At 41.6% G+C, this 12,242-nt stretch overlaps 1 protein-coding gene across 6 annotated transcripts in view; it reads left to right on the top strand.

The window, feature by feature from the left end:
- Positions 1-12,242, top strand: part of LOC138718016 (SAM and SH3 domain-containing protein 1-like) — a 550,517-nt gene that overhangs the window by 343,950 nt on the left and 194,325 nt on the right. The window contains exon 1 of one of the 6 annotated variants that reach the window (XM_069852139.1): positions 7,682-7,825. The exons of the other annotated variants lie outside the window; for them this stretch is intronic. Coding sequence (XP_069708240.1) covers positions 7,781-7,825 — 45 coding nt within the window. The 5' untranslated portion in view covers positions 7,682-7,780. Of the gene's footprint in view, positions 1-7,681; positions 7,826-12,242 lie in introns of those variants that run through there. 6 annotated transcript variants of the gene reach the window in all.

Below are 12,242 nucleotides of genomic sequence, written 5' to 3'. Positions count from 1 at the left end.
GAGAACAGGCCTTATGAGGAACGGCTGAGAGAGCTGGGATTGTTTAGCCTGGAGAAGAGGAGGCTGAGGGGAGACCTCATTGCTCTCTACAACTACCTGAAAGGAGGTTGTAGAGAGGAGGGTGCTGGCCTCTTCTCCCAAGTGACAGGGGACAGGACAAGAGGGAATGGCCTCAAGCTGCACCAGGAGAGGTTCAGACTAGATATCAGAAAGAAGGTTTTCTCAGAAAGGGTCATCGGGCGCTGGAACAGGCTGCCCAGGGAGGTGGTTGAGTCACCTTCCCTAGAGGTGTTTAAAAGACGGGTAGACGAGGTGCTCAGGGACACGGTTCAGTGTTTGATAGGAACGGTTGGACTCGATGATCCAAGCGGTCTTTTCCAACTGATTCTATGAAACACAGTATTTCTGCAGCTGTATTGGTTAGAAACATTTACGTGTGAGACCCCGGGTAAGTTTGGCAGCGAGTTTTATCCGAACCCGTCCCGCTCAGGGCCGGCTCCCCCCACTCCCCCTCCCGCGGCTGCGGCTCAGAGGGGGCGGCTACCCGGGGAAGGTCCCCCGGGAGCGCCCCGGGCCCCGCCGCGAGCGCGGGCTGCCACCTAGCGGCAATGACAGGGAAAGGGGAAAGGAAGGAAAAATGGGAGGAAACCAGAGGACAGTTTAAACGGGCCAAAGAATAAAGGAAGGCGGGATTTGCTTATGTACAAAAGCACGATTTGCTTATGTACAAGATCACAACTTAAACATAATGCAGAGGAAAGAGCTGATATCTTGTCCTGACTTAATAATCGTAATTTTATTTGCGAGACTTTTTTTTTCCTAAAAATGAAGTAATAGTAATTCTGATAATGATGATGTGACTCAAATCGTTTAGCCATTCAAGCGGTTCTTTTGAATTATCTGGCATCTATTCATTGAGATGAAGCTATGTCTTGGGCTTTTTTCAAAGCCTGGATTTGAAACTACAGATTCATTTGCCATTTTACAGCCACTTCATATCCAAAATCCCTGCTGTAAGGTTGCTAATATTTGCGTTGTAGTTTGGTATTAAGCATTGCAAGATCAGTAGTCTATCTATAGCACAGAAAAGTAGTTTCACTGTGTGCTTTCCTGCTGTGCCACACTACCTTTCAGAAATCAGTGGAACCAAGCACATCAGAAGAGACAGGAAATCTGGGGGTTTTTTTTTCTGATATTCTGGATAAAAATAGCTGAGGCAGCCAAGTCCATTGTGTTTTATGGTAAGGAACTGTGGATTTAAACAAAAGGCTGAAAGATCCATTGGTGCGAAGAGATTTTTGTTTCCCCATTGCCTATGTGAGACATTTTAAAAAGCAGTTTTGTTTACCTTGTTATGTTTATGTCTTTTAGACATCAGACTTTGAGTCCTTTTCAGTGACCCTGAGTACTTAAAACATGATTATATTCTTATAAAAACTGAGCTTCTAATAAATTCCAGGAGCTAAAGCTTTAAAAAGAAAGCTGTGGTCATATACCTTTGAGAAAGCTCCAAGCCATGAAAATTATGTTAATTAATGGACAGTATTTGGAGTTTGGGAGGGTTGTGTGCCATTTTTAGTTATCAGAGTGTCTGTGGATATTATATATAATCAGGAATGAGACTGATCAACAATGCTGCTAAATATTATTCTATTAAAGCTATATGCCAGGGAGGGATGGGGAGGCAACCACCCATTTTGCTAAGAGCCGGGTTTGGACTGTACTGACTTCTAGCCTTGGACATTTTTTTCCCATCGACTATCAAAGCCTGGCTGATCCTCCATATAGTACTGTCAAGGAGTTCAATAAATATCTTACTGATTATTTATATACTTTATATAATTCTGGCTTATTTTTGACAGGTAATCATATCAGTCTTTGCTGCAATCTGGCATGTGCTATAAATGTTTTTCTCATGCTGTCACATTGCTATGTTAAGTTGAACACAGGGACTGTCTGCCATAGATGGAAAATTGTGCTGTGTGAGAAAATGATGCTTAAAAATCTCTGTTTGAAATTCTAGGCAGGAGAGAGAAAGAGCGTTGCTTATAGTTGCTTACTGAGGGACTTCTGAAAATTCAACTTTTTGTTTCTGTCAAGATCTGTTGACTGAAAACTGGTTTAGCTTCTAGGATTTAGGATAGTAACTCTATTAATTGGTAGCAGCTTCCTATTAGTGGGTAAGAAAGTTGTGTATGATGCTGACAACATGAATAACAATTTACAGAGCTGTTGGGAATTTCAGAATAAGATGACTTTTCCCCCCTCTCTTTCTTTCTTTTTTTGGTAAATGAGATGGTAACTTCTTTTTTAAAATAAGCGTCAACCTTCACTGCATTGTTTCAAAAAAAGCACATAATGTTCGTGTCTGGGTAGGCCTGACTGAACAAAGAGCATCAGTGGCTTAGTGTCCTACCTTCCAGCACAGGCAAATTGTAGGCTAATATGCTGCATAAGAAATTCATGTAAGCGTAAACCCACTTTTCACAGAGTTTGCTGGCATCACTCCTCTGGAGGTACTAGACCTGCATAATGGTTTTCTCTTCCCTCTCCGGAGTGGCAGTGCTCTGTGTACACTGTCTGCAATGTACAACATGGTGTACATGGTCAACAACCTAAATACACAAAACGTGGGTCAGATGAAAATAAGACAGACATCAAATATTTTCAAGAGGAAAGGTTTTGTTTCATTTTGATTTGGTTTGTTCCTTAACTAAGCTTAAAATTGCTATTCTCAATCTGTTCGAGCCAGTGAGCTCTGCTGAGGAAGAAATACTGAGTCGCTTCCTTGGAAAGTAGCTTTAAGTGCATTTTTAAAACAGTGAATATTCTATAATGCACTCCTTCATTCCGTGCAAACCCTTGCTTTGCTTGTGGTAGCGTCCAAGTGTCATGATCTGTGCATGGGATGTGTGTGCACAGATAAATGTCTTGAGTAAGACTAGCTCCAGATGGAGAGCAACACCATCTGCTACATCTAACTCACAGCCCCAAAGACCATAGATCTGATCCAGGGAAATGCTTTTGTGCTCCTCTGCTTGCAGTATTTCTTAAATGTTTCTCACACCTCCCATAGGAGTTGATCTTGATGTCCAGCTTCATTTCAGCAGTGAAAGAATACCTGCTACTGCAAATTTTATACCAAGTTTTTCTGCCTCAGGATCTATAATGAGGAAGAGAGCAATGGGAACTCTTCCTGTCATCACCTTGATTTCAAAAGACAGTGTTGTTCCTGCACAGAGGAGGATGGAGAAGGGGTAAAAAACCCACAAAAATCAAACTCACCATTGCTGAAGATTTGTGTAGGGGTTCCCAGAGGGTGAAGATGCTGACCTCTGCTTTGAATTCCCAAATCCGTCGTGAACTTTACTGTCCTCACTTAGTGTCCCAACCCTTCTGAAGTCTCTGTGCTCTTCCAGTGTTTTAAATGAATGAAAACGAGGACTAAAGAAAAATGCAGTTAAAAGTTGATAAAGCTTTTCCTAGCCAAATTTTGTCCTGGTCCTTACAAATCTCTGTAGCATAACAAGCAAAATCAAAAGGTAAATTTAAGGTTCCCTTAGCCACAGCTATGTGCAGATATACTAATTTACTATATAGTTCGCATTTGAAGTTAGAGGTATTAGAGACCTTTCTGCCCCATTTCCTTTTTGTTTTATCCATTACCACAGCTCTTTCTATTGTATCCTCAAAGACTGCTCTGTAGTAAAATAGGAAAAATAATTCCTCTCACCCTTCAGACTTTTCAGTTAGAAATTCTTTTCATATAATTAGAGTCTCAACTGTAAAATTTACTCTAACATGGAGAGTTTACTTGAAGCTCAGAACTGTAGGATTTTTTGATCAAAACTCTCTTGGCATTTCATGACTCAAAGGGTATTTTGGAGTGTCAAAAGGAGGTCATGTGCATAGATAGCAGTGGGGATTTATAGCAGTTATATTTGATCACTTACCTTTGCCTCAAACAATCCAAACCAACTATTTCAAGGATCTTCTATCATGGTACATAGTAAGTGTACAATAATTTTTAATATCCAATGTCTAGAACCACCATTGCTTCTTATGCCTCTGTCACACTTCTAGCTCCTTTCTTATATTTTAACTTGATGAATTTGATCCAAATTCTATTGGCATTAATGAAGAAGACTCATTGGCTTCAATAATCTTTGAATTGCATCTGGTATCAACTATATTAGCATAATCAAGTGAGAGGCAATTGTTATGGATGCATTATTTAGCAGTGATTAGGGAGGTACCGTCAGCTCCCACTGTCAGCTGCTTTTAAGTGTTATTTTATAAGGGCTTGATTATTAAATTACTATTGCAGGCTATGAATCTTTCACTTGTGCTTTCACTTCATACTGAGCAATATTCTGTTTTTAAGTTATAGTTCCCTTAAAGCATATGTTAGAAAGGTTCAGCTACTTTATATAATTTCTGTAATCTCTTCTCCAGTGACATCGCATTTCTTACAAAGTTGAGTGAAGTGACAGTCACAAAGTGCCTTGTGTTCTTCTCTGCATCATGTGGTGAGGTGCCTCTTGCATTGCGGCAGATAAGTCTTTGACCTGACAGCACTCCTTTGTGCATAAAGTAGGAAAAGGAGTGTGCCAGTTTTCTGATGCTGCGAATTCGAGTCAGGCTCCTGGTACACAGTGTGCCTTAGCCTGAAAGTTGCTGAAGGCTATTAAGACAAAGAATATCAAATTACTGGTGTCATATCCTGGAATAACTTCATTGAGCCCTGTCTCTGTGGTTTTCCTTGCCATCTCTATCCTGATTCATTCTCATAGGGTCCAGTAATGCACAAACTGCCACCACTCACCCTTTGGTCTTCTTTTTCACCCTCCCCCTCCAAATATTAGATTAAAACCGAGAACTTAGTCACTTAGAGTTTTCACCACAGTTTTTCACCACAATGTTTATAACTGTGGAAATTGTTTTCTAGTTTTTGAAATAATTAATCTAAGATGAGGTAATTTTCCATGTAAACTAAATTTTGTAACACAAATTCAAATGCTACTTACAATGAAATGTCTAAAATGAAGTAACATTATCATGGTTAAGTAATGGATCTACAAAAATTCCGTAGAGTTTACAGTGGAGCTCAGCAACAGGACATAGTTCCAACCCACTGGGTTGCATGTTCATGTGGGTCAAAGCAACAGATAAAGTATTGGAGACATCCTGATTGTAACTGGAAGGCCTGGAGGGTTTAGGATCCTTTACAGTAGGACAAAGATGTCTGTGTTCCACAAAATGCCAGAAGAACTGCATTCATTTGCCAAGTTGCACAATTCACAGAATAAAGCAGAAAAATATGCGTGCTGATAAAGCAGAGTCTGCTAGTTTTGCAAATCAAAGAGCTTGAAAAGTACTAATAATAGATATATTGCTGAGCAACATCCTTTGTAATTATTTATTTCTGGACAGATACAGGATGATCGGCATCCTGTTTAATTTTGTTTGTATAAGTAGAACACTGAAGTGATTAACTGGCAATAATTGCTGATGAAAGGTGCATCTAAATTTATCCCACATTGTCTAAGGATGGCATAGGCTCAGGAAATCTGAAAACTGATCATTGGATTGTAAATGTTGATCAGTGTGTATAATAGTGCAAATATATCCCAGACCAAAGTGTGCAGTCAGAGCCAGCATGGATGTTTTGCTAGCCTGGGTGACTCTATGGGGTGTAAAAATGACAGTTTCGTTCTCCTTTTCTTTTTGTCCCACTGATGTAATTAAACACTGTCTGAAAGTGCATATCCAGTTCAGGCTGTAATAGTGTTACCTTATTCAGCACTGGTGAGGCCACACCTTAAATACTATATTCTGGTTTGGGCCTCTCAGTACAGGAAGGACATTGAGCTGCTTGAGCGTGTCCAGAGAAGAGCAATGAAGCTGGTGAAGGGTCTAGAGAACAAGTCTTATGAGGACTGGCTGAGGTAACTGGGGCTGTTTAGTCTGCAGGAGATCGAGGGTAGTCCTTATTGCTCTTTACAACTACCTGAAAGGAGATTGTAGTGAGGTGGGTATTGGTCTTTTCTCCCAAGTACTAGGTGATAGGATGAGAGGGAATGGCCTCAAGCTGCCTCAGGAGAGGTTTAGATTGTATATTACAAAAAATTTCTTCACCAAAAGAGTGGTGAAGCATTGGAACAGTCTGCCCAGGGAAGTGGTGGAGTCACCATCCCCGGAGGTGCCCAAAAAAACATGTAGATGTGTCGTTTTGGACGTGGTTTAATAGGTGTGTTGGGCTGACAGTTGGATGGATGATCTTAGAGGTCTTTTCCAACGTTAATGATTCTATGATTCTATATTATTAGGCATTTTGTATACAGGTAGAATTTCCTAAGCTGTAAGGAGGTGGGAGGCTTTTCCTGCGTCTTTGATGATGTCGCATTGCTGGTTTCTCCCCCGGGAGGGTGCGGGTTGGACCGGGCAGGAGGGAGGCTGGGCCGGTCCCAGCAGGGGGCGCTCGGGCTCTGGGCTCGCCTGCGGGAGGAGCTGTTAAGGCAGGAAGGTGCCAAAGGCAGGAGCTTGGCAGAACATGTTAAGCTTTTTAGTATTGAAACTTGGAGCTGCGGACAACATTCATCTACGCTGTCTCTGCAAACTTCCAAGCCGCAGCACCCGCAAAGATCCCATGGAATTAGGAAACGTCAAGAGGTGTAGAGTGCCAGAAAAAGCAAAAGCTTGCAAAGTAAAAAAAGGTTACGTGATGGGATCTGGTGAGGCCTTGATGGTCATGTTAAGGTCTGCAACAGCATCCGTTTGCTTGGAGTGATATTTTTAGTCTGGCACTTGAAAGATTTTGACCCTTCACAAAGTTTACCTGTGACGGCAGCCAGCCCAAAGCTTTAAAGATTGGCAGGTGAAATAAATGACAAATCTTGCACTGGAGGCTCCCAACTAACAGGCAGTTATGAGGTTGTTATATATTTCCCCCCTTTTCGATTTACTTCAGAGAGCCGTGAGTAAACTCCACAGCCTCTCTTCCTGCAGCACACACAGTGTCTATGGAAAAGAAGGCACAGAACTTAGATTGTCTGTGGATCCTGTTACCCCGGTTTCTCAAAAAGTGCACTGCAAATTCTTCTGTGCTTTTCTTGGATTTGGAGAGGGCTTTACTTGTTAAAAATAGCAGTTATATGCACATTTAAATATGTTTTTGTAACTTCTTCCTATCCACAGTAGTTTTGTGCGTTAAACGTATATTTAGTATATCATGACAGACTAGATGTTTTTAACTTGACGTTTATGATAAACGTTATGATATTAATATACATAGCAAGCAGGAATGCACAGTTACATTCCATACACAGAATGTAACTGCATACACCTCAGGGACTTACAATTCAGAGACTTTAAACTATAAGCCTCTGGCTCGAAGCTATCTTTCTCTTGGCTGCACATAGCACCCAGTAAAAGTTTGTATCTAGCACGTCATTTTTGAGGTGTGGCAGAGTTATAATGGTAATATGAGTTGAAGTTTTATAAATGATTATATTAGAGACATGTATGAATCCATAAGCCTCCTTTATTATACACTGTGCAAGCAGTCAGTTAACCGAGGCATACTTCACTTTTGAATCATAAGGAAAATGCCACTACCCAGCTTGCTTGCAAACTCGTTTGCTTAGAAGTCTCATTGCATCAGCAAAAACAGCAGTGCATGTTTAGAGTGTTCTGTGGAGCACAATGTTTCCTTTTCTTCATTCAGTAATTTGAATGATTGGAGCAATACTTTTGACAAAGAAGAAATAATTTCATTGTTATGGATCGTTTTTCAAGTGAAACTGAGTTTTGGGATAAAGTAATGGTGAGTAAACCATGTGAGTGGGGAAAGAGGGATTAAATTTGTTCTGACTTTTATTCAGCGGTTTCTGAAAACTAAGATGGAAGTGATTTTGGTATTATGACTGCTGGGTTATATGCTTTTTATTATGAGGAAAATGTAACATATTGATTAAAGAAGGGGTGAGATGGTAACTGGATGCTGTCGTGTTCCATAGGAAAGTGGAATGTGATTTCTCTTTTAATACTGAGATACAAATCTGAATCACAGTTAGTTCATCTGACTGCTTCTGAAAGGGGAACATGTTAGCTCGTTAAATAGATGCATTTGTTCTAAGCAGCTTCTTTTAACGTAATAGTAACTGGGGGTGGGGGGGAAGGGGGTGGGTGGCGAGCTTACTTTAAAAAAGGAAAACAAAAATCTGATTTTATTTCAGGTAGGGGGAAACTTTTTAAATTACTAATTATGATTGTTATCTTTCTGAAAACTGCATTCTCTGTATTAACTGTATCTGCATATTCTGTAAATCGACATTTTCTTTTGTTTCTTTTTTTTCTTTGAGTTTGTTGTTTCTTTTTTTTTCTAACAGAATACAAATAATACTTCAGTCTTTAAATTATCAGCTTTATACAAAGGGAAATGGTGTTTTTATAAGGGCAAGTTTTGCCCGTAAGAGTAAAATGCCCAGACAAAATAACGCTGCTTAAGCAGAGGGAGGTAACCATATGAATAGCTGCAGGTTAGGACAAGTAAATTTTATTGTGCCTTCTCTTGTTGCTGATGGTAATTAGGACATTCATATTAGCCTTCGGAAAAAAAATCAACTGGAATTTTTCTGAAGTAACTTAAGGAACGGTTTTTTTTCTGAGGGACAATGTGATCTAGCTGGTAAAGCATATAATCAATGTGTCTGGCTTACTGTCTCAGGCACTGCCACAGGCAACCTTAGATGAGTTCGAGGAAGCCACCACACAACTAACTTTACTACCCTAGCTTACAAAGTGAGTTGTACTTCATGCATGTAGCAAGGTAACACACTCCTCCACTAACCTTTCAGTTTCCATATATTTAGAATACCAGTAATTTTTGTCTCCTTCACAGGGCTGCTATGATTCTTAGCCATTGGTTGTGCATGACACTGTTTCACCCATCCCTGTGTCTTTCCTCCATAGGCAACAATGCAGTTGGAAGAGAGTAATTAACATAAAACTTAGTCAAATTTGTGAGGACCTATTTGTATTTCCTTGTTTTAAAAAAGACAAGGAAAGTAACCATTTGGCTGTCCAAGTGCTGAAAATACGGGAGTACCCGAACAACCTGCATTTTAGAGATCATAGAATCATAGAATAACCAGGTTGGAAGAGACCCACCGGATCATCGAGTCCAACCGTTCCTATCAAACACTAAACCATGCCCCTCAGCACCTCGTCCACCCATGCCTTAAACACCTCCAGGGAAGGTGAATCAACCACCTCCCTGGGCAGCCTGTTCCAGTGCCCAATGATCCTTTCTGTGAAAAATTTTTTCCTAATGTCCAGCCTAAACCACCCCTGGCGGAGCTTGAGGCCATTCCCTCTTGTCCTGTCTCCTGTCACTTGGGAGAAGAGGCCAGCTCCCTCCTCTCCACAACCTCCTTTCAGGTAGTTATAGAGAGCAATGAGGTCTCCCCTCAGCCTCCTCTTCTCCAGGCTAAACAACCCCAGCTCTCTCAGCCATTCCTCGTAAGGCCTGTTCTCCAGCCCCTTCACCAGCTTTGTTGCTCTTCTCTGGACTCGCTCCAGAGCCTCAACATCCTTCTTGTGGTGACGGCCCAGAACTGAACACAGGATTCGAGGAGCCGTCTCACCAGTACCGAGTACAGAGGAAGAATAACCTCCCTGGACCTGCTGGTCACACTGTTTCTGATACAAGCCAAGATGCCATTGGCCTTCTTGGCCACCTGGGCACACTGCTGGCTCATATTCAGTCGGCTGTCAACCAACACCCCCAGGTCCCTCTCCTCCAGGCAGCTTTCCAGCCAGGCTTCTCCCAGTCTGTAGCACTGCACAGGGTTGTTGTGCCCCAAGTGCAGGACCCGGCACTTGGCCTTGTCAAACCTCATGCCATTTGACTCAGCCCAGTGGTCCAGTCTGTTCAGATCCCTTTGCAGAGCCTCCCTACCCTCCAGCAGAGCGACACTTCCACCCAGCTTAGTGTCGTCTGCAAACTTGCTAAGTGTGCAGATGTATGAGTTAAGCTAATCTTTTGCCATATGATTTAGTTCAAGTTGCAAACTATGAAGTTCTTCATTTTGCTGCTTTGTATATATGATTTGTGTGAACATCATTAGCTCATGACAGCAGGAAAGTGGAAATTACTGACTTTTCGATACTTCAGGTCACGATCCAGCAATCTTGGTTGTAAACCAAGAGTGTTGTGTGGGTAAAGACAACATCTGTGGTTTTCTAAACATGAGTGGGTCCCCATGTGTGGAGTTACCTTCACAGTTTTAGGTATTTCAGATGAGCTTGTTTCCAGTGATGACTTTGGAAATCTTTCTTCTTCATTACTTGCCGACCTGTTTAAATATTTCTTTAAAAATAAAACTGAGAGCGCAACTCAGTTTGTTCGTCTTTTTGCAGTGGCTGCTTTTTTTCACTCTCTTTCTCCCAGAATCGTAGCACTTCCACTTCACCTGACTCTAGTCTCCTCTTGGGTGAGCTCTTCCTGCCAACAGCAGAGCCACGTTCTCAGAGCTGAGCCTTATAATCACTTCAGGAACAAGATGCAGTGAAAACTTCTGTCCATGGGATTTCCCATCTCTTAAAAAAAATTTTCAAATAAGTGTTGTGGTTTAGCCTCCACCAGCAATGAAGCGTCACACAGCTGCCCACTCACTTCCTCTCGTGGGGATGGGGTAGAGCCCTGGAAGAGTAAAAGTGAGCAAACTCATGGGCTGAGATAAAGACAGATTAATAGGTAAAGCAAAACCTGCACATGGAGATTCATTCACTGCTTCCCTTTGGAAGACAGGTGTTCATCCAGAAAAGCAGGGCTCTATGGCACCTAACAGTTACTTGGGAAGACAAAATCTATTATTCCAAACGCCCCCTTTTCCTTCTTCTTGCTTCAGCTTTACATGCTGAGCACATCATATGGTATGGAACATCCCTTTAGTCAGTTCGGGTCAGCTGTCCCAGCTGTGTCCCCTCCCACCTTCTTGTGCACCCCCAGCCTACTCACTGGTGAGACACAGAAAAGGCCTTCACTCTGTAAGCACTACTCAGTAGTAACTAAAACATCAGTATATTCGCAACACTGTTTTCAGCACAAATCCAAAGCACAGCACCATACCAGTCACTATTTACCTTGGGTTTTGCACTTGAGACACAGTTTAATAATCTAAAATGCCCAAAGGAGCAAAAATTCTTTGGAAAAATAGGGATACGGATGTTTGTTGTCAGAACACTGTAATTTGCAGAAAGGATTTTAAAAGACAGGTGTCAGGCAATATTTGCTTTAATTTCAAAGTACAACAGCAAATGCTCCTTCGTATGGAAGAAGTCAGCTGATTATCACAAAGAAGACATGCTGGTGTCCACATTGTAGAGGTTTGCAGGAACACTGGTGTGGTGAGCTGACGTTCAGAGCAGATTCTCAAGTCGCTCTGCAGAGTATCTCAATGCTTGAAGCTGGTGAGCTGTTTCCTCATATGTCTTGAGGATGAGGCTACCTAGCCAGCTTGGTGAGAGTGAATCAGAATAGCTCATGCATATTGGATCATTGGAATGAGCCATGTCCCCTGTCAAAAATAAAAAGAAGAAAACACTTTGAGGTATGTTAGTGCTTCAAAGACATTAATAGACCCGTTCTCCTGCTCACAGGCAGTTTTCTTACCTCAGTTTGTTATTAATTTTCCCAAATAAATACATAATGACCAGAATGTGGTTGATTTTGTCAGGATAAAAAAATGTAACAGTGGTAAGGAAGTGTTTAATGCTGTGGTCATCTTACCTTGAAAGCTGTGTGGTGGGAGGGAGGTCATTAGACCAGAATGGATGTTTGATGCAGGACAATCAAATCTTGTGGCAAGATATTAATCTGACCCCTAACTCCTGTAAGATGTTGATTTGCTGCCTCTTCTTGTATCTGAGTCAGGTTTGAACTCTCTACATGTACTGATGATGTGGAAAATCTCTGCACTTCCCTTCATGACTGCCATTGTCCCTAGCCCATGTGTCACTCTTGTGGACTCAGTAGTGCCCTGCCAGGCAATGTCTGTTGAAACATTTTGTTTGTGAAGGGGGTTTTCTTCATATAAATTCAGAACTGCTATAGTTTGCCAGTTAGCATCAATGCAGTGTATGAAAAGGGCTGAGAGAAAGAGAGTATAACAGCAGAACTGTTAATTGCCAGCGCATGGGTTCATCAGGCCTCATTCTATCTGTCTAACCAGAGGAAT

This window comes from Phaenicophaeus curvirostris, chromosome 2 (genome assembly GCF_032191515.1).
Source record: "Phaenicophaeus curvirostris isolate KB17595 chromosome 2, BPBGC_Pcur_1.0, whole genome shotgun sequence".
NCBI classification, from domain to species: domain Eukaryota; kingdom Metazoa; phylum Chordata; class Aves; order Cuculiformes; family Cuculidae; genus Phaenicophaeus; species Phaenicophaeus curvirostris.
This window is presented reverse-complemented; position numbering and strand designations above follow the sequence as displayed.